This window comes from Solanum tuberosum, unplaced genomic scaffold (genome assembly GCF_000226075.1).
Source record: "Solanum tuberosum cultivar DM 1-3 516 R44 unplaced genomic scaffold, SolTub_3.0 scf00111, whole genome shotgun sequence".
In the NCBI taxonomy this organism is placed as follows: Eukaryota; Viridiplantae; Streptophyta; class Magnoliopsida; order Solanales; family Solanaceae; genus Solanum; species Solanum tuberosum.
The window spans coordinates 1,416,223-1,439,870 of NW_006239034.1; the positions used below are offsets into that span (position 1 = coordinate 1,416,223).

At 34.4% G+C, this 23,648-nt stretch overlaps 1 protein-coding gene across 1 annotated transcript; it reads left to right on the forward strand.

The window, feature by feature from the left end:
- Nucleotides 1-5,174: 5,174 nt before the first annotated feature.
- On the forward strand, nt 5,175-22,430 carry LOC102578220 (nudix hydrolase 16, mitochondrial-like). The gene is made up of 4 exons (XM_006349519.2): nt 5,175-5,527; nt 10,524-10,638; nt 14,774-14,857; nt 21,902-22,430. Exons 1-4 carry the CDS (start codon nt 5,457-5,459, stop codon nt 22,166-22,168), a joined length of 537 nt encoding a protein of 178 aa, XP_006349581.1. The 5' UTR covers nt 5,175-5,456; the 3' UTR covers nt 22,169-22,430.
- The last annotated feature ends 1,218 nt before the right edge of the window (nt 22,431-23,648 follow it).

A 23,648-nucleotide genomic window follows, 5' to 3' on the forward strand; every position in this document is an offset into this window, starting at 1 on the left:
AACTCTATCCTAGTGTTAACATGCAAGGTTGGTAAGTTATGTATCTCCTATGTGATTGGTCCTCCAAATAGGGAATTTCATTACGCAATTGGTCTGTCTACGGGTTTATTCTCTACTAACCCTTACCCTTAACCCTAGATTAGCCCTCACAGTAGATGGGTCAGGCTATTAGATAGCAGATTATCACACTAAATCTCTGTTGTTCAATCTCTTTCTCATTCATTACTTCCTTGGTCCGGCAAGTAAGAATGAAGTAAGTTCTAACATTGCGCACCGTTAAAAAGCATTCAAAATGAAAGGATTAACAATACATGCATAAGCACTGTTCAAGAATTACTTAATTATTAGTTTTACGTTGTTAATTCCTCATTGTTCCCACAACCCTAGTTGTGAATTTAGCTATTCATGCTTGAATAATCGCAATTCATATTAGGGTTTGAAATATAAATCATGAACTTATAATTAGAACAGATGAAATCTGAAATCTTGAATTGAAGAACAAACATAAATAGCATAAACCAACTTTAAGAATTAAATGACGGAAGTGTTCGCAAAATAATTCTCAAAGTCAAAATAAAGTATCCCAAAAAGTCTAACAACCCAAAAAGGAAAAATACAACTAATATTTATAGAAACTAAATCCTAAACCAAGTAGAAAAAGGAAATTTAGAAAATTCAGATTTGGGCAGATTCGTCGACGGCTGGCCACCTACGATCGTTCGAAGGAAAGAGGGCCCGTGGTCTTCCACCGTTGGTCAGCAGTTGGCCAAAATTTATGTGAATGTAAATCGACGAGCATGACCTACGACCCATAGGTCTAAGCACGGTCCATCCTGTACACTCGTGGTTCAAGTACTGGAACTCATCTCTCTGAAGTCATCGATGATTCATCAACGATGGTCCGTCAATGGACCCACGACCTGTCAGTGGCTTCCGTGGTTCCACACTTAGTCATAATTTCTTAAACACTCTATCCACGCCTCCACCTGCGGCTCGTAATCTGAACGATGACTCGTAGGTAGGCTCGTCTGTTGCCATTTTACTGCTGCTTCAGCTACTTTCAACTGTAACTGCTTCAAACCTATTTCCTGCAAAATTTGATCAAAATACCATCACATCTAATAATAAAAATACCTAGACTCACGCAAAACTCCAAGTTTAATGCATCAAAAATATCAAAAACTCACGATACATCAGAAAGTAAGATATAAAAAGGGGAGGAAATCAGCTTGTTAGTGTTTCCTGATCATAGAGCTCGAAGTTGAATCAACATAAAAACACCTGTTGGTTGATGCCCAACTAACATATTGAGGGGTTTATATAGATTAGGTAAAAAGACATCAAAAATATGTTTTCTCCGTGTAGGATTACTGCAATAACATATCTTCTGAGGAAACTTAATTTGTTGAGGTGATGGTGTGTTCTGATTGAACTAAAACATAGGCAATTAAAAGAAAATCAACCAAATTTTAATAAGGAAAAAAGAAGAAGCAAATTATTGAACCTTCGACTGTCAAATTAAGGCAACAATGTGTTCTAATTGAACTAACACATGAAAAATTAAAAGTAAATCTATCAAATTCAACAAGGAAAAAAAAGTTAATTGTTGAACTTTGGAGACAAGTTTACGTGAATGAGCTATAATTTTATCCTTTAAGTCTATAGGATTGTCTCATAGGTATATCTCATAATAACACTTAGATGTATTTACTTCAAGTCTAGTCTTTAAAACATAAAATATCTAATAAAATTTGAAGTAGGGGGTATTTGTAATCATTTAACATTTATTGGATATAAATTTATAAAATGATTCATATTACTATTAGATTTAAAGATATATTAGTCTAATAAATATTGTGGATCAATATAACCGAATTAATTATTTAAGTCCAATAAATATTAATTAAATTAAGACAAAAGAATACTTGTAGCCCGAAAGGAAAACCATTTACTAGTGGTTACCCACTTACTTTGATGCCCCTTCAATAATTACCAAATGACATTTTTCTTTTTCTTTGGCATGACATCAGCTGATGTCATTGCCTTTTGTATTTTGTCTTTTTTATTTTATTTTGGGAAATGTTCAACTTTTCTTTTCATTTGAAAGGCCGTTCTCTTCTTTTTTTCCTTTTCTATTTTTCTTTTTAAAAATTATTATAAAATTCAAAAAATAAATATAGTAGCTAACTTATTTTAGACTAATAAAAATGTAGGAAATTTAAATAATTAAACTAAACAAGTAATTAAAAAAAAACTAAAATCACTGCCTTATTTATTAAAATCAAAATTAATAAAATATATATTTTATATACTCTTTTTTATTTTATTTTCCATTTATTTCTTTATACATTTATTTTTCTCTATTTTTTCCTTTATTTTTCTCTATTTTCCTTATTTTTCTCCTTTTCTACCTTTTTTTCTCCTATTGGTTCTTTTTATTTTTGCATTTCTTCTTTTATTTTCAATTTCTTTATTTGTTGTTCCTTTTTCTTTTCTTTTCTCCTTTTCGTTTTTTGATTATTTTTCTTCCCTTTTCATTCATTTTTTTTTCTCAAATCATAATATTTTTTTATTTTTCACCACAATTTAATTTCATATATATTGTTGTGATATCATTGTTTGTTGTTTCAATCCTTCAGTGAAACCTTGATGATACCATCACAATATATCTACATATTGTCATATCACTGGTGCATGTTTCGATCTTTCAGTCATTCAGTGAGACCTCCGTAATACCATTATATATATTAACATGGTGTCATTACAGTTTGCTTCAACTCGTAATGATATAATCACATTATGTATAATCACTTTGGTTTAGACATTTAAAATACATAATCTAATTTAAATTTTTCTTTAATGTTTAATCATGTAATTAATACTTATTAAACTTATTTTAGCAGAATTTAGTACTATTAAATTATGATCATTTTCATTATGACTTATCAATTTGCAATATTTATTTTATATGATTTTATTGAATATTTTAGTGTCATCACTAATATCATATTTTGTGTTATTTTTTTAAGAAACACCTTAGATAATTGTATTTTGGTTGGACTAAATAAATATTTGGAGCACAACTTAATTATATATTTATATGAATACTTTACCAGAAAAATCTAAAAATCTGAAAAAATCCAAGGTTTATTAGTTTGGTTTGATTTAAAAATTCAATACAATTTGTTTGGTTTGGTATTTTAATAACCCAAATTTTATTAGTTTAATTTATAAATTTCACACAAATAATTTAATTTGATATTTGAAAAATCGAAATCAAGCCGGTCATGTGCATCCCTATTTACCATAATAGAGAAAAGACTGAACCCATCGGTGGCCCCCTAAAGTTGGCACCAACTTTCACTTAGACACCTTAACTAAACTTTGTTCATTTTAGACACCTCATGTCATGTCCCGCTGTGTCATTTTGACACTTTTTTACTGAATTGACAAAGTGCGTGTGTTGCACTGATTTTAAGCGCGTAGAAAGCATTTTTTTGTGAAAAATAATATATTTTTCTCTTCATCTTCTTCCCTCTTTCTCCTTCACCTTTCACCACCATTATGTACTGATTTTGAGTAAAACAAAAAGAATTATATACTCATTGAAATAGATTAAAAAAGAATCATAAACTGATTGAAATAACTTACAAAAGCTATTTTTTTTAAAAAAAATCAGATCTAAAAAATAACATCACTACCTCACTGGAAAAGATGGAGATCCACCATTTTTGTTACTATCTTTTTCTCTCTCTCCCTCTCTTCCGCCAAAACATATTTTATTTAGAATTAGAATTATTAGTTATAAAAGAAATATGAGACGTCATTGAAAAAAATTTGGATCTAAATCTCCTCAATTTTTCCGGCGGAACTCCAATTTTCGGCGAATTTTTTTAGATATGAGTCATTGAAATGACTTCCTAGAAAATGAAGTTTCTTATTGAAATATTTTTAAAATATAAGTTTAAATGATTTTTCTTTCTTCTTCTTATAATTATTTTTTTACTTTTTAAACCAAATTGACACAAGTCTTCTCTTAATTTGTCATCATGCCATGTCATCCGCGAGTAGATAACACACATTTTTTTAACTTTTGCTGATTGTTAAAAAAATGTCAAAATAATACAGTGGGACAGGACCGACTCAACAACATTGGGGGTCTAAAGCGAAATTCAAGAGAGGGGCCCTAATATTTATTTTTCCATCATATAACTTTTATTTAAAATCTAATTTTCTAGCTATTTTAGATGCAAAGTCATTAGGTACTGTTTTATAATTGATTTGTGTTAATAATTCATTTTCAAATGATAATATAGCTAACTGATTCAATCTCTCTTGGCACATTGTTGATCTTAAAGAAGATTTAATCAATTTTAATTTCAAAAAAACTTATTTCGGCAGAGGCAATGGTTACACGAACTGTTAACATTATTCTATAAGCAATATGTGTATTTGGAAAAGAATCAAGTCTTTTTATTTGATTGAGTATTTTCATTAGATCATTATCTTCTACTTGTATTATTTCTCTTCATACTTTAAATTTAAAAAATAAATCTAAACCATCAATATCTGAATAACTATTACGTGTTAAAGAAAGTTCAAGGTTAAGACAATATTTTTTTAAATTCTCATCATCTAGTGATCTCAATATTTTACCATTAAATGAGAAATCAAAAATATTTTCATATGCTTCAATTGGTCCAAAACTATTTTGAAGTGAAAAAATAGTTTGATCTACTCTACATATATAAAACAATCAACTCTAAAAGATTCTTCAAGGGACTGTGATTTCGCTATCCATATTTTCATCAAATTGTTTCTTACGAAATTCAGGTTTATTTTTATCTCATATGCAATTTTCTCGGTAGAAATCATAACACTCATACTACATATAATTTTTTTTTTTATAAAAAACTAACATATATAAGTAATTGTTTTTTTAAAAATGGGGCACCCAAAATATATGGGGCCCAAGCGATGACTTTAGTAGCCTAGGGAATAACATGGCCCTGCAGTGGGACATGCCAAAAGATGTTTAAAATGAACAAAGCTCAATTGAAGTGTTCAAGTGAAAATTAATGTTAACTTTAGTGGGCATCGATGAGTTCAGGCTAGAGAAACGGCAGTTGTGTGATTTTACCCAAGTTTATAACCGACCTGTAAGCGGAAATTGAGTGACTCTACATAGCACACCCCATGTTGCTCCGTTTCATGCGCTGCTCTTAACACCCTTTTGCTCCTTCTCTCTCATTTCCTTTTTCCTTTTCTCTCTCTCCAAAAATGGAGCAATATTGGGCAGATTAAATTGACTAACAATGCACAACGTTCAAGACGGAATTTACAACTTGAAGAATGGTTAAACGCTTTTTGGTACATTTGATTTAGCTGAGGATTCGATTGTGATTAGATTTCACAGATTAGTGTAGTGATTTTATTCTGGGTAGCGCGGAACATAAATGTCTGAATTGGTGGCTCGGACTGGTCGGCATCAGCAGCGATATGAAGATGGTTATCGCCTTATTGCCGGGTATTTGCTAAATTCGATTTTATTTCGTTTACGCAAAGTTTGCTCAATGTGCAAGTTTGGTTTTAAATTTAGTCTACTTGTTTGATTTGTGTTGGTGTTTGCTTAATGGGTTTGATAAATGTTGTGAGTTTCGCTTCAAGTTTCCTCTTTTCTTCCTCTTCTTCTTTGTTTCAATGCCAGTGCTTTTAAGTTATATCATGTGTGAATCAATGTGGTTAAATCTCCTTTCTGAACTGGTTTTCCTTCTTAGGATGTTTGGCTGTTATACGGATTGAAAGATGCAATCTCTAACCGTGAAAAACAAGAGAGAGGAGGAATTGTATAAAAATCTGTAATTTCTTTGATCAAATAAATTTTAACAAGGAGACAGTTCTAAGGTGTTTTTGTAATGTTACATCAAAAGCAAAAGTTTATTTCCATTCAATCCTGTAAGAAGCTGATGACAATTGACTTGGATCTCCAAAATGGAGTTAACATTTCCTTCCAAAACCTCTAGTTAGAATAGGACTCATGGAAAGTAGAATAGGAGTAGTGGAGCCAGTTTGGTCTCAGTTTATCTTTACTAGAAGTCCATCTGAACATCAATATGGTGGGAATAAGATAAGACTGGAGTTGGTCTGTCATTGGAGAGGTTTCAGAGGGATCAAATAATCCTTTTATTCATAGTGTCTTCTCATGAGTTCCCTTCTTACTATGACAACTAGAAGATACCTACTCCTTATCCTCCCCATCCCCAAGTCTCCAAACTCATTCCTTTTAACATCTCTTTTGAGGTGAACTCACATCCTGCTTCATGTATTTAGATTCAGTATGGGACTTATTTGGTGATCATTTCTTTTGTTTTCATCACCATGTCAAAGAGTCTTTGACAACACTAATTAATTTTCACATGTCCAATCACCATTAGCTTGGTATTATGTTTTTTCCACCGAAAAAATCAGCAATGGCAGTTGGGCTGGTGAATGTTGCAGGAGAGGGACTAATTGATTTGTCTAGTTGAGAGATTGCCTCCTCTTCCATTTATTTGTCAATGAGCAATGCACCCAGAATAGCTATGTAGAGTGTTACATTTTAACCCTTGCACTGTATTAAAATAAGCTAGCTCATAGAAGTCAGCACTTATGACTTGAACATATTTTACAAATCGAACTTTCAGCTCTTACAAGAGAACACTAGGTGTGACACCGAAAGATTGTTCTGTCATTGTTATTGTTAGACTGAAGATAATGTTAATTTAACTTTATCAAAAGGTAATGTTAATTGAATCCTACAGAAAGTAGCCAGTGGCAGATTAGGGTGGGGTATAATATAATGAACTGGGTGTCAGTACTTTCGACAACATCGACATATTGATGTTTGCCTGTTGTGCATGGCCTCAATAATTGACCTTCTTGACTGCTGTACTTCAGTTTTTCTTATTCATAATGCTGATTGAAGCACAATCAGAGTAATAACATGTCAGCCCCCAAGCCTGGGTGAGGTGGACAAGTACCATTGAACACATGCTATACAAATGACCTATGTTGAGCAGATGAATCACTGTGCAAATGGAATAGCTGACAAGAAACTGTATATACAACACCGGCCACTGGCCTAACAGATACAAATGACTAATGAAGCTATGAATACATATGACTGTAGTCCTGTACAACTCAAATGGTTGGGACAAGGCCTTGCATAACCAAAGTAAAACTATAAGTACAACCAAAAGAGTGCTAGATGCATGCTAGCTCCAGTTAAGAGTGGAGCTCACCAATTGCTCAGCTGAATATACAATAGATGCCTAATAAGGATGCCTGTTGTGCTGTGTACCTGTCCTGCATTTATAGAAATGCAGCGCCGCCAGCCATAGGAATGTTAGTACATATACAACATGTATTGGTATGTAAAGCAGACAACCGAAGAAGTAACAAATAGATAGCACATGAGAAAGAATCAATAATGTGCTCAATTGACGTGCTGGGAAGTATCTTATGAAACTATAAGTCACACATTAACACTTGTAATCATTTTTCAAGTGTCTTATGATTGTTCGTTATCATGTGGTCAAGTCATACATTATACACTTAAGCTACTATGTTTTATGTCATTTATTGTGAACAAATGTATAAATAACCTCAAGGGGAAATTTGTGGCATCGTATTGTTGTTTGTTACCTGTGACAATCATATCAAGTGATACATTTCTCCTTTTGGCGTCTTTTACTTCTGTAGTTTCAAATGGACAAATGAACAAGTGAACCTCGACAACGATATAATCTCATGAAATCTTTCGGACTTGTACTAGCCATATTTTGTAGTTCTTGCTTTTGATATCTATTATCGTTTGTTGTCTACTATGTTTTGATTATCGCTCTATTTTGTTGTTGTTGTACCTTTCTTATGTAGGCTTTTTACTGCTTCCCTTTTTAGTTGTTATGTTTTCTATACTGTTTTCTGCTTTTTTGTACTTGAATTTGCTGCACTCGAGAGGGGTTTTCGGAAACAACCTCTGTACTTCGACGAGGTAGTGATAAGGTCTGCCTATACTCTAACCTCCCTAGACCCCATTTGTGGGATTTCAGTGCATATGTTAAGCTAAGTTAAGACTTAAGTGGGCTTTGGCTGCCCATTCTTCTCTTTTCCCTTTTCCTTTTCTTTCACTTAATATGGGCCACAAATTGGTCAATTTGCCTAAGTAGGTGATGCACCTACTTGGTCCTTTTAGCTTGGTCCGTATACCTTAAGTAGATGATGCACATACCTGTCACTTGCTAGCCTAATTAAGTCAATCAAGCAGGTCACTTATGTTATTATATTTTTCAAATCTTAATCTCTTTACTTTAACTTCGCACTTTTATACATTTAGCCACTTTGAACTTTTAAGCTCAACTACACCTTACTTTCTCGAGTTTAATTACTTTCGTTGATGTTAACTTAGTTGTATACGTGTTGGAAGATACGGGTTATTACATAACTATATCATTTCACATTTAACTGCGACTGGGATTGTTAAGTTATCTTCGTAAACTATGAGTAGGCTTAAAGGATCAAAATCAGAGAACAGTTGTGGAGCTTTTCACGCCATGTTGGTAACAGTAGGCTTTCCGGTTCTTCCTTAAGAAGGGATAGTTGGTCTTTTGGGGAAAGGGTACTATTACTCTTTGTAAGGTATCAATCCCGTGAGAACCTGCTCTACTAAAATAATTGTAGCTGATGGATTTTATGGAGCAAAATTGTCCGACAAGTTTGTATTAAGTTAGTAGAAACAAATTCTGACTTTTAGCTTTAAAGCAAAAGTACTAGCTAAAATCCATGACATTTTTGCTTTTAAAAGTCTTTGTAAGTTCAAAGCTGAACTTGTAGTTGTTTTTATCGGAAGTGAACACCTAAGATGCTCTACAAGCTGTCATGGAAAGTATCAAATTTAGCCAAAAATCTTTTAGGAGTAGAAGGGGATTACAACTTTAAATTTCTGTATGGTCAATGCCATTAATTTTCTCAATACATCAATGGAGGGAATGTTTTAGAGAGTGATTGTTTACCCTGTAGATATAGGAATTCAAGCATGAACTGTCATGGTACAAAATAGAGATGTTTAAAGTGGAACTGTTTTAGTTCACATATTGCTGTTCAATGGAATATAGACTGCAACAATGGAAATTGAAGTTAGTATAACTTGGCGTTAAACTCATGCTTATATAGTTTGATGTTCAGCTCTTGATTAGAAATAAAATACTTCTCTGCAGGATGATGTAAATTATTCTGCCTTAACCGTCTCTTGGTCTATCTGAAATCAAATTGTTCTTCAATGTTAATGAGTATTCACAAGGAACATAAAATGCGCCTCTATCTAATTTGTTTTTTTAACAACAATAACTGAACCTCAATCCCGGAGAAGTTGGGATCTAATCTTCACTGTCCATGTACTATTTATACAATCTTTTATAGGATAAATTAAAAATAAAATTGAAAAAACATTAGAAGTTCTCCATATTTTCTTAGTGCGAGACTTCTAAAAAGTAATGGACTAGAATAAACATACAAACATGACTAAAACTTTATTCTAATTGTGATTTGTATGTCCCACATGTATCTTTGGCTTTTGCTAGGTCGCAGGTCTTGCAAGACCTCTTTCTATGTGTTTTATGTTACCTCACCCCTTTTAAAATGGGGAATTTTTATTTTGATGGAGGTGCATTCAATATTCTTTGTGAACAATTCTTTAACATTGATGAACAACAAAGGACTTCATTTCGGATACAAAATCTTGAAAAGAAGAAGAATCATTTGGATCTATCCTCTCTATGAGGAGCGATGGAGCTTTAACGGAGGATTCGGGTTGAATAATCATTATGGACAGTGAGTGAAGGAGAAAAAGAGCTGGAAAAAATAATCTTAAAAAGGAATGGTTGAACTGGGGCAATGTTGAAAAGCCAAAAGATTGAACAACATAAAAATCTAGTGGAAGGCAAACAGGGATCACAATGATTAAGAAACTTGTAGGTTTTGGTTTGAGGTCAATGGTTAAAGTAAATTTTAAAAAGGAATGGTTGAACTGGGGCAATGTTGAAAAGCCAAAAGATTGAACAACATAAAAATCTAGTGGAAGGCAAACAGGGATCACAATGATTAAGAAACTTGTAGGTTTTGGTTTGAGGTCAATGGTTAAAGTAAATTTTAAAAAGGAATGGTTGAACTGGGGCAATGTTGAAAAGCCAAAAGATTGAACAACATAAAAATCTAGTGGAAGGCAAACAGGGATCACAATGATTAAGAAACTTGTAGGTTTTGGTTTGAGGTCAATGGTTAAAGTAAATTTGATGGTTTTGATTTCTTTGATTTCTCACCTGTTACTTATTAGGCATATGCTTAATTCTTTTCGCATCTAAGCTTACATCATTTTTTTTGTTGCTATGACCTACGTCTTCTACTGATTACAAAGTTATGGGCAACTACTTTAATACATCCTGGGTTTGCATTTTAAATTATTTATCTCACAATCTCTTTATTTTCAGGTGTATTCCATTTAGGTTCAGAAATATGGAAGAAAATAGTGGTGAGACATCTGATAAGATAGTTGAAGTATTGATGATAAACTCGACAAGTGGGCCTGGTCTTCTATTCCCAAAGGTAAGAAATTGTTAGAGCATTTCGGTGTTAAACATTATCCTATTGAATTGGTAATGTTTGAAGTGCTTTTTTTTGGCCATAGTTAACTAACGCTATGTGGTTTAATCTTGCAATGGATCTAGTTGTTTTTTAATCTTTTATGCTTTCTTTTTGAACTATTACGGTGTGAAATGGTAAGACTGAAGTACATCTCGACTATTCCACCTAGTCCTGACAAATGTGTCGATTGGATCAGATATTGGCAGGTTGAAAATGGATTAGACAAAAATAGATAAAATACTTGACCCCCTCATATTTAAGACAGATAAAAAAATGGGCGATGTGACGAATAACATGGTTACTCATATTATCCGTGGCTTCTTGAAATTATTGGGAGCTGTTGAGCTGGGTCAAAGATCCAAACTTCATGAATCTATTCAATCATTCTCGGCGGCCAAATTTGAATTTGACACGAGGCGGAGTTAATGCTAGGTTGTAGGTTTGGAGACAAACTCAAGAGTCTTAAGGCTTAGGTTGAGTAGGACAAAAACGAAATATTTGGCGAGCAAATTTAGTATTGTGTTAGATGAAGCAGTCGTGGAAGTAAGGCTTATTACACAAACTATTTCCAAGAGATAAAGTTTTAAGTATCTTGTGTTCGTAATCCACGGTAGTGGTGACATTGACGAATGTCACACATCGCATTGGGGCGGCATAGATGAAATGGAAGTTTGCCTCTGGGGTCTTGTGTGATAAGAAGGTAACACCTAAACTTTAAGGTAAGTTATATAGAGTGGTGGTTAGACCGTCCTTGTTGTATGAGGAGTGATGACCAGTCAAAAATTGCACTTTGCTTTAAGTGAAGTAGGGCCTTGTCACTTTTTTCCACTTCACGGTCTCCTGAAGACTACAGGTGAGGACGTGGATCATATTTTACTACATTGCAAGATAGCCATGAGGATATGGTGGGATATCTTAAAAGGGTTTGACGTTTCTTGGGTAAAACCAAGATCAGTGAAGGAATTGGTGTTTAATTAGAGGAGTGGAGTTAGAAGAAGAAGACACAAGGCTTGGAATGTTACTCCTCTTTGCTTTAATGTGGGTCATTTGGAAGGAGAAGTAGTAGAGTTTTTGAAGGGGTGGAGCGGTGGAGCCTAGCTTTGCTAAATTGAGGAGTAGTCTCCGATCCCTTATTATCTTTCGGTGTAGTTCCTGTTTTGTATTGAGGATTGAGTGTCTTTTGGAGAGAGTCATACTAGTAGGTTTCTCCTTTTTTGGTATATCTCTTGTATACGACCAAGTTGGTCTTGTTAGTATCAATGCAATTTTTTACTTGATCAAAACAAAAACAAAAAAGAATAGCCTTTTTCAGAGGGCAGAGTAGCCTTTTCATACTAGCATCATTAGTTTTTTCTCCCCTTAAGTAAACCCTTGCATGGGAGAGAGAGAAATCTCATCTTCACTTGTAAGCTAAGACCATTGAAAAGATCTGAGAATAGAAAGAATTCAGGAACTACTTATTTCTTGTTATTCTTTCTTGTCCTTATCTTTACTCCTGTTCTTTGTCTTGTTCTTCGTATAATTATTACTCTCTTTCATTCTTGCTTTATCGATTTAGCCGAAAAAAAGAGAGGTTTGGTCAATATAGTACACTTCCCTTTAATCCCATTTTAACAAATTTAACTATTATTGCATAATATCTATTTTTCCGGCAAACAAATATCAGTCCATCCATTGTTGAGAGTGGATTCCACCACATTGATTGACCTTCTTCCCTTTTCAAGCTGCGTGACAATGCATAGTTACCTCCCATGCACGTTGAAATGCACGTTGAAATGCTGGAAAATCTGGATGTTACTCTGTTTCCCCTTCTTCCCCTACTGCTTCAGTTGTTGCCAGTGGCGGAGCCAGAAATTTCATCAAGGGTGTTCAAGATTTTTTTTTTGAATAAGTGAGTTGAATGTTATTTATTTGTTTAACCTAGGGATTCTAGCATGAACGATCTCAACATTTGCCAATATCATATATAAACAATCGAGTTTTTTTTTTTTTTTGATGCATTGATTTTGTATGATAAAAATATATGATTATTGTTTTTAAAGTGAAATATTGATAGAACAAATGCGTCTAGCTTTACGAAACATAAATCACACCAGTAGAATTTTTGTTTTTCTTAAAAAAAGAAGATAAAACGCATGTATTGATTTTAGCTTTGGGTTTAAAGTTGTTAACATATATAAACACAATTTTTTAAAGTAAAATGTTGCCTTTTTTGTTTTCACCATTCGAAAGTGCATTATATCCTAGATAAAAATTAGAAATACATGATATTTAAATATTCAAAATTAAAATAGGTTGTGTTCTGCTCTCAAAATAAAACAAAAATGTTTTGTGTTCTATGAGATTCGAACCCGCGCAATTGGGGTGAAAATGAACAGGCTTAACCACTGCACCACGGAAGAGTTTATGTCAAGGTTGTTCAGCATTAATTATTTATCCCTTAAATCCAGATTTTGACCTCTCTATATGATGTAATTTTCCGGCAAAAGGTGTTCAGCTGACCACCTTTGGATGGCTGTAGCTCCGCCCTTGGTTGTTGCTCCGTCTATTGGAAGCAATACACAAGACTTGAAATACCCAAAGGAGGGATTTGGTAATAAAATTTCGACTAACAAGTCCTGGTCTTTTTTCAATCCATTTAGCTATGTCCATTTATGTACGTCTTGTTAACTAAATAATCAGTTATACCACGCCACGTATCATCCAGTTGGCTCAAGCCGAGGAGAGATAAAGAAAAATCAAAGATATAGTGATCGTGCCGTAAGACCTTGTTGCTTTCTACTTATGTTCTATATCTTCCTCCGTTTTACTGCTTGTGTGTACCAAGAGTCTTTCTCCGTAACATTTTCAAGGACAATCACAAGCAAAGACCTATGATCCATTAAAATAGAGGAGAGAAAGATACAAGTTTTAGATAATGAGCCCACCAAATAAGTGATCACCAGAGAACTATGAGAGAGAAAACTGAAGAGAGGAATAAAAAAAAGCTAATGTCTAGATTCTAGAAGAGAGAAGAGAGAGGGAGAGAGAAGAGGAAATCGAATTCTGGCAACTGGAAGAAGTATGAGAGAGGGGAGAGCATCTCTCACTAAAAGTTGTATTTCCCTTATGTTTCATATGTCTAAATATGAAATTTTATGACATATTAGCTAAGTTGGTCAGACTCGGTGCTGGTGTTTGGTACGAGTACTGATTCTAGCTTTTGGATCCTTCATGATATAGTTGATGTTTTGCTTGACTTATTTTAAGTAGCTTTTGACTTTTAAGCTATTTTTTATTTTTGGAAGTGTTTGGGCTGAAAAAGTACCAAAAAAAAGAAGAAGTGAAAAGCCAAAAGTTGGGTGTTCCCAATTTATGTACTTTAGCTTTCAACTTATAAGCTACTTAAAATAGCCAATTTGAACACCCCCATAAACTTTAAGATTCAGGGATTCAGATCCAGTTATGGATACGAATGTGGGGATTCGGCTAAAAACAATTCAAATATCTAAAAATAGAGTTATCAAATGCAAATTATGAGATATTATGTGGAAACTTGAGGAGAAAATATTAATCAAGAGGAGAATCTCAAGGAGACTCAGGAGACTAAAGGAAAAGGAGTGACATAAAAATTTCTATATACAAGGTATTCTATCATCTTTAATTTCACCTTTAATTTTGTTTTCATTACATAAATCATTGAATCTGTCCAGAATTATTTTGTCGATTTTGGTCAAAGTACCCAAAAATTGGTTGACCAGATCGGTTATGGATCCCACACCCACACTCATGTTGTGTTCTACATGGGTGCGACACTGGAAGTGAAGAGTTCAAGCTACTTAGCATATTAGCATTTCATTCGATCAAAGATCAACATTGAGTGCATACTTTTGTTTTTCTTAATTATTGTTTTTAAGCGTGTGTCACACATGACATGTTGGTTGTTGTACTTGCTCTTTTATTTTAACCCGTCTTCCTGGTGTCTACTTTTGGGCTTTCTGATGCCAGGTGATATTGCTGAATAAGTTTGACTTAACTCTTTTGGTTCATTTGATCACAAGGATGAGTACCTAATGGGTGCTGCATATTGATATCTCTGGCATATTTGTATAAATAGGGTGGTTGGGAAAATGATGAAACAGTCAAGGAGGCAGCTATCCGTGAAGCCATAGAGGAAGCTGGAGTTCGAGGGGATATAGTGGTAAGTCTCTTTAAGTATCTGCTTTGTTTTACTTCTATATTTGATACACAAGTTAGACTTTCCTACTGGAACTTAGTGTATGTTTCTGTGGCTTATGTGATTGCTTAGTGCTTATTTAATTTTGTACCACTCGAGCAAGGACCATACGTTGAATTCAGTGACTACTTACAATGCAGAAGTTTTAAACCCTTTTCTGGAATTTAGTTCTTATAAATCCATTTATATCAAAATGGTCTTCATGTCTTCTTTTTACAATAACATAGTCAGTGCCCACAAAGTGGGGTCTGGGGAGAGTAGAGTGTATGCAGACCTTACTCCTATCTTGGAGGTAGAGAGGCTGTACGCTATCTTTCTACATAAAATGTATTTTTTATTGATATAATGGGAACCTACACCACATATCAGGTGTATAAAAGAAAGTAGATAATTCTATACAAAATGTGATTTTCTACGACATCCGGTCATCTAAAGTAGTTGGATTTGAAGTGTCCCAAAACTCAAAAGTATACAAGTAAAAGAACATTCACTAATCTATCCATCTGATATCTATCTATCTATCTATATTATTTTTATAAAAGTGGGAACCTCAAAAGTTAAAGTTGAATTACTAAATATTCCCTTCTAATTAACCTATTTTTACATTTAACAATAATATTATTAATAATAATAATAAATAAAAAACTAAAAGCTATTATTAGTAAAAGGTGTCATACATTTTTAAGGGATGCATCTATTCTTAGAAAGGTTTTAGATGTGGTTGTTATTTTTTCAGTGCTTATAAATATCTAAGTGGAATAAAGAAGTTTTTGGCAAGCTGGATACACAAAGAACCAAAGCACTAGAGGATCTGGCAGCTCTAGATCACTCCAGTGAAGTGAGAGTCCTTACTGTGGAAGAGAAACAAAGATTATTGAATCTGAAAGTTGAATTAGAGGGACTTGCTAAAGCTGAAGAAATTTCCTGGAAACAAAAATCGAGATGCAAATGGTTGAAAGATGCGGATACGAACACAAAATACTTTCTATCTATATCCAATTCCTATAGAACATTCAACAACATTGATAAGCTTAGAGAGGATGGTGGATACATAGAGGACAAAGCCAAGATAAAAGAAGAGATTTACTCTTCTATCAAAACCTTTACTCTGAGGATGAGGAGTGGAGATCCACATCCAACTTTGAAGGATTATCTAGACTATCAGAGGAAGACAAGCTGTCACTTGAGAGAGCCTTTGAGGAAGAGGAAGTCCAAACTGTGTTATTGTCTTGTGCCACAGACAAGGCTTCTGTCGAGATGGGTTCACCATGGCATTTTTTCAGAGATACTGGGATTTCATAAAGGCATAGGTAATGGGGACTCTCAATCATTTCCATCAGGAATGTCAAATTGTGAGATCATGCAATAGCACTTTCATTGCGTTGATTCCAAAAAAGAAAGGTGCAATATAACTTAGAGACTACAGGCCAATCAGTCTTACTGGGAGTGTATATAAGATTGTACCAAGCTACTAGCAGAAAGATTGAAGAAAGTTATTGGCAAGCTAGTCTCCAAGTTTCAGAATGCTTTCATTAAGCAAAGATAGATCACTGATGTAGTACTCATAGCTAATGAAGCTCTAGTTTGGAGGATTAAATCTGGGACCCCTATTGTGCAAGCTTGATATAGAAAAAGTTTTTGCTAAATTGGTCTTTCTCATCTCTAATTGGAGGAAGATGGGGTTTGGTGAAAACTGGATCAGATGGATAAGATTCAGCATTACAACTGTCAAATACTCAGAGTTGGTGAACAGGGAACCACTTGGATTCTTCTCTCCTCAGAGAGGGATCAGGCAAGGGGACCCTCTATCCCCTTTCTTGTTCATATTAGCGACGGAGGGTTTAAGCAAGATGATGGAGAAGGCCAGGGATTTACAGTGGATTCAGGGATTCATAGTAGGGTCAGTTACTGAGAAACTCAGTCATCATTTCACAACTATTGTATGCTGATGACTCACTGATTGTGAGGCAGAAGAGTCGCAAGTTAGGTACCTAAACTACCTAAACCTAATACTCTCTCTGTTTGAGCCTCTAGCAGGACTACATGTCAATGTGCTGAAAAGTATTATTTAGCCTGTCAATAATGCACTAAACATAGAGGAACTTGCAAGTATTTTGGGTTGTAGCATTGGGGTTCTTCCTACCTCTTACCTAGGCCTACCTTTGGGTGCAGAGTACAAGAATTGTAAGGTGTGGAATGGTATTATTGAGAAATTTGAAGAGACTAGCTTCCTGACAATTGCAGTATCTATCTATGGGTGGAAGACCTACTCTTATCAATATCGTTCTTGATAGCCTGCCTACTTATTACATGTCTTTGCTTCCTATTCCTAGAAAGGTTCTAAAGCAACTAGACAAAATCAGGAGGGACTTTCTCTAGGAGGGGAACAGCAACACTCAGAGATTTCACTTGATTGAATGGGATAGAGTCACACCACCTAAATGCAAAGGAGGTCTGGGAGATTAGAGATTTGGCGTCACACAACAAGAGTCTTTTAATGAAATGGCTTTGGAGGTATGACACTGGTGAACCAAGCCTATGGAAGGAGGTGGGTAAGAACAAGCATGGTGAAAGTGATCACTGGAGCACAAAAATCTCTAATGCTCCGTATGGAGTGGGCCCTTGGAAACCCATTACCAAGTTAGGGAGTGATTTCTTCTGGTGCACCTATTATATACCTGGTAAAACATTAGATTCTGGAAGGACAAATGGCTCAATGGTACCACCCCCCATGGAGAAGTTCCCTTATAAGTATCAAATTGGTGTGAATAGGAATTCCACCATAGCTCATAATAGAAATGGAAACAATTGGGATATTCTATTCAGATGGGCAATTCAAAATTGGGAGATGGACCAACTGATGGAATTGCTAGCAGATATGGAAAGATATAATATTGATGTGACCATGGCAGATAATATGTGTTGGGGAGGAAGGGGACTTTCACAGTGAAAGAATGCTACAGGAAGATTGGTACACAAAACCAAGTAGTTGACAATTAGCCCTGGAAATTAAAGTTGCCTCCTAAGATTATTTGCTTTAACTGGATTGCTCTCCATGAAGCTAGGTTGACACAAGACAATCTCAAAGGGAAAGGTCTCCAGTTAGTGAAGAGATGCTACCTATGTTTGGATAAGCTGGAAACTGTGAATCATCTATTTTTTGCACTGCAAGGATGCTACTAATCTTTGGAACACGTTCTTTTGCATTTTTGGGTTGAAATGGGTCATGCCACATACCATAAAAGAGGCACATACGAACTGGAGCATGTGGAGAATTGATGAAACCATCAAAAGGATCTCACTAATGATTACTGTTGCTATCTTTTGGAGTATTTGGAATGAGGGGAATAGGAGATGTTTTGATGCAACCTTAGCTGCAAATTACTCTCTCAGAACCAGAAGCCTAGTCTTACTTTTTTGCTGGACTAAATTGGCTAATTTATCTAGCACCGAACAATTTTTGGAGTTTATTGGTTCCCTTCTCTTATATTGACTAACTATATAGGAACTTCACCCTTCGGGGTGGCCCAGTGGTTTGAGCTTGGGACTTCCATGTTGGAGGTCTCAAGTTCGAAACCCCTTGCCAGCGAAAGCAAGGGGTTTGCCTTCTGGGTCGAGCTCGTCGCACCAGGCTTGCCTAGTGTGGTTTACCTCTCCTATGTGGTTTGCGAGCTATTGCATAGGAGCGGGGGTTTTACCCTGTGCGCACCCAAAGGGTAGCGGCTGCAGGTTTCCCTTGTCATCAAAATTTGCTCGCAACCAATTACATAAATACATCAAATTCCATTTCTTATGTAGTCAAGACAGAGTATAAACAATTTTTTTTTAAAATTTAATCTTGTCCTATCTATATATTAGGTGGGTACTAAGATCTTACTTATTAGGGCACCTCCGACCCATAACACCAAATTTTACACTAAAATAGTGTCAACACTACTTTAGTGTAATTCAACTCCAACCCACAACACTAAATTTTACACTAAAAAGGAATATTCTCTTTATATTCTTCACTCTCTTCAATATTATATTATTATTTTTTATTTCATTTATATTTTCTTATTTTATAATACAAATTCTTTCTTCTATTATACATGTTTTTATTTTATTTTTGTGAAGGTAATTTAAAGTAAAATTAACTCAAATTTTATTGTAAAAAATCAAATATTCATAAGTTAATTTATATACGCCAACTTTAAGTTCTAAAATTTATACTATATAATACTACATAAAAAAATATTAAGTAAACACCCTTCGGGGTGGCCCAGTGGTTTGAGCTTGGGACTTCCATGTTGGAGGTCTCAAGTTCGAAACCCCTTGCCAGCGAAAGCAAGGGGTTTGCCTTCTGGGTCGAGCTCGTCGCACCAGGCTTGCCTAGTGTGGTTTACCTCTCCTATGTGGTTTGCGAGCTATTGCATAGGAGCGGGGGTTTTACCCTGTGCGCACCCAAAGGGTAGCGATTGCGGGTTTCCCTTGTCATCAAAAATAAATAAATAAAGGAACTTCCTTTTTCTTTATCTCAGTTTCTTTTGTCAATTTTCTTTCATTGTAAGTTGTAAATATGCATCTTCTTGATGTGCTTTTGTTAATGAAATACCCCACTTTATCAAAAAAATAATATAAATTTTTATGCAATTTCCGATACTTGAAAATAACTCCAAGCGTTAACTTTTTACATGTTTTCCTAGTTTCTTTAGTTACTGTACAATTATATTATTACCCTCTGGGTAAGATATATAACATCTTATAGCATAGTTCTGGAATGTTCTTGTTGTTTTATTGTAGCTACAACCACTAAAGTTTACATTTATCATTCGATGTTGTTGTAATTGTAATATTCCTCATGTTAAAATTATAGGTCCATCTTCTTAGAATTGTGAAGGCTGTGACATTTTAACCAGCATTTTCAAATTTATTAAAAAGGTATAAAGATCATATATAGAAAGAGTGAAATACTACTACAACCCGTGTGAATACAAATCAACAAATTGCTCTACTTTGAACATATTTTCTATATTTATTTTTCAAATTAATTAAATATGCTTGACATTCATTATTTTGATGATCTTATATTTTTTAATTTTATTTTTTTAACCCAAACATATTGATAATAATATTTATGTAAATAATTAAATTATATGGATTATATTGATATGGGATACACGCGCAACACGTGTACGATAGACTAGTATCTATAAAAGAGTTTTCAGTTCTTTCAGATGCTCTCCTATTCTTTTACATCCATAGTGTCGGAATGGTCGCTAAATGTGTTACATCATTGATTCAATCCCTAAGGCATTCCATTCACCACAACTTGTATGCAATTGGGGGATTAAGAAGTATATGATTGAGTAATAAACATACTCCCTTGTTTTCTTCACGTAAACCACCAGCAAATGAGAGTTGGCTTTCTATTCGTTATTCTCAGCTGTTTGAATGACTTCATATGCTGCTCACAAAGAAAGACACTTCCCTAGGTCTCTAGGTATCCAGACTGACTCGCGAGGAAGTTCCTTTTTCATCCTCAACAATAGCCTATGTTGAAGGACTTGATTTTGAAAATCCCTTGGTTCTGACCTTTCCTTTTTCAAGAGGCCCTATATGTGCATCCTTTTTTTTTTTTTGCAACTGGTAACTTGTTATATGTGCATCTTTTTTCTTGTACAGGATATCCATCATTTCAGATAGTTCATTCATCTTCTAATCTTGCAAGTTTTACCCGAACTCTAGCCCTATAAGAAAGATCACCTCTCCCTGACTTTTTAAACCTCGGAAACTACAACTATCTTCTAGTTTGAGTTGTTAAGATGGATGGGAATGATATACATAAGGGAGCATCCCCATACCAACTGTGCTTTCAGTTTCAGTAGCTATTTTTGTTTCTATTTCTTATATTGAACTTCACATTTTTGTTGAAATCCTCTCACCCCTTCATTATGCTCCTCCATAATGCTACTCAACATGGTTGCTTTATGTGGTCTGTCCTTCATTCTCTCCTTTGAACTTTATATTTGTCAATGATTACTTTCCTATTGGATTTATTTAGTCTTTAATTTTCTTAAACCACATCCTTTCTATGACTATATGGAACCGGGTTATATGGTCATATTAATTTTTCAGCGTTAACCTGGATGTAGATTTTGGGTCTCCACCCTTTTATCCTGGAGTGAACTACCTCAATCGTAAACAAGGTTGCATCCAATTTTTGTCTACTTGCCATAAAAGCATTTTGGGACATTGAGGTCATCTTATAATGACATATATTAGTTACATTTTGAAACTGAAATTCTTTCCAAATAACTAGATTTGAAAGTTATTTCATTAAATAATTAGTCCTGTTACACTGTCATTGAGATCCTCTTAGTTACTACAGATAAGTGTCTTACTTTACCCTTGACTTTTGCTTTTAAATTTGTTACTATTTCCTTTGATAGTTGAAATTTTGTGTTACTTAATTTTTTTACGAGAGATCTTTTATAACATGAACTGAGACTGTGTAGGCTCTGATGATAAAATATCCCGTTTCTTTTGTCTCATGTTAAATATGATGTAAGGTGGAGCTATGTTCTCTCCTCTTCATTTTCTTCTTCTTCTTTTCCCTTCATGACTTGAATATAGCAGAAAGTTTGAAATCTCAAACCTGGGATTGGTGGAATCATAAAAGTTACTTCTAGGTTCATCCAATATCTACACTGGTGGGAGGTAGCAAGTAGAATTAGTCAAGGTGTGCAAAAGGTGGGCTGCACGATCGGTTTTTAAAAAGAAAGAAATTCATTAAGATTATGAATATTATGCATCTCTGTTTGTGCATATAATTGCAGTACCAAGAATTAGGAAATATTCCTTTAGATTGAGTTAATAACTCCTATCCTAATAAGCCTTCTTGTTTGTTTACCCACCAATTTCACCAAATGTTTTCTCCTCTTTTTCTTTTACATGCAAATGCTTTTATTTGTTTTATTTCATTGTTTTTTCCTGTATTGATAATATTTTGTGCATTTTATTTTGAAGCACTTTCTGGGACACTACCTCTTTAAAAGCAAGACACTCCGGGACGAGTTCAGTCCAGAAGGTTTGTGTAGAGCTGCCATGTTTGCTTTGTTGGTGAAAGAAGAGCTTGAGTGCTGGCCTGAACAGAGCCTTAGGAGAAGAAGTTGGTTGACAGTTCCAGAAGCAATTCAATGTTGCCGGCACCCATGGATGCGACAAGCTCTGGAGGACGGATTTTTGAAGTGGCATGACAGTGGTATGACAAGCACAATGAATTGCGAGGACTAGTTTTTTTGTTTGTTCCTCTGACCAACATTGAGGTTCCTGTTTCTGAAGTCTGAACGAAAGAAGGCAATTGTTTAGAGCTCGATGGTGTGTATTAGCTTCAATTTCATTTTAGGACTAGGAAGTAAGAGAAGGTGCATTTTAATGATTTCTCATTGATGAATAGACTTGATGGTGAATTGGAGAAAGAAGAAACAAGAAATCTCTCATTTGACTTGATACCCACAATTAGTCAGTTTAACAAATGTTGGTAGTATTGTAATTACATTGTCATTTCTCATCACAAACAAATGTTATGGGGAATTAATCACGAACCAATAATGTTAAAAATCCCAAAATCCACCTATGCTATTCTCATAATAATGTAGTGCAAAGAGCTAATCTAATTGATCAAACAATACGTCATTGGATGCCGTTAAGATTGAAAGAGACATCTTAAAGGAAAATGTGGATTGTTAAGGAGGCTATAGATAATTCTCAAGTGAAGAAATTAAGGGAGTTAAATTAGTTATAAGAGAAATTGATGAAGATGATAGATGTTTATTATTTCTTATGTGCTATTTGTTACCACATTTTTATCAAGTGATGCAGTTTGTTAGGTTATAATTTATATGAATCCTCAAATCTTTATATATTAGTTGAAGTGGAATGTTTGCTTATGTAAATTTGCATGTAAATGTAATGGAATATCATATATTCGACATGATCGACAAATGGTCTGTATGTTGTCCCTATATGTTAGAACCCTAAATCAATGAAAAACCTAGCTACTGAATTAGGATGAGGAAGCCACATATGGGTCGTATCCAGACATACAGTTCTTGAGTTGTATTAGTTGATTCATGTATTTTCAAAACAAGCCACATAGAGAGCTTTGGCAAAAAGTCGAGTTGAAAGCTGACAATTATTTCAAATGAGCTCACACAAGGTCTAACTTTTAAACAAGTATATCTCCTCGGATGTGAACTGTTTGGTGGTCAATCACGTATCAAACAAAATGTTGTTGAGTGTAGTTTCCAACTAATCAAACCGTTCATCAATTCAAAATTTGTACGCAAAGTGTTTTTCTAAATGTGTTTCAAAAAGTATATATTTGCGTTGCTCAAAGTACAATAAGTAAATCAATTGAGTGTTCATTAATATAAATGCATAAATGATTGCACCTTTCTTGACCTTTTTGGTTAAGATTAAGGTGACATAAAAAGTAAAGGTGGGTCAAGTGAAACACCATTGTGAAAGGACCTTGAAGCATTCAGCTCACCAAGTATTTGACAAATTGTCAAAATACCTTGAATAGTGTTTGGTTTCTAACCTGAGCTCCTATCACTATGATTGTTATAAATTAAAGTAGTAAGGCTTGAGTCATCTACGGCCACTTAAAGTTGTCCGCATATTTCACTTGGACACCTCAACTAGGGCTTGTACCTATTGAACATCTTATTTATTCAAAAATCATTCCTATTAGACACAAAATGCTGACATG

Bases quoted from the DNA above. Each gene is read 5' to 3' on its own strand.
- LOC102578220 (XM_006349519.2), top strand. From the start codon at position 5,457: ATGTCTGAATTGGTGGCTCGGACTGGTCGGCATCAGCAGCGATATGAA. The intron at 5,528-10,523 runs GTATTTGCTAAA...CTTTATTTTCAG, and splicing joins GGTTATCGCCTTATTGCCGG to GTGTATTCCATTTAGGTTCA. The intron at 14,858-21,901 runs GTAAGTCTCTTT...TTTATTTTGAAG, and splicing joins GAGTTCGAGGGGATATAGTG to CACTTTCTGGGACACTACCT.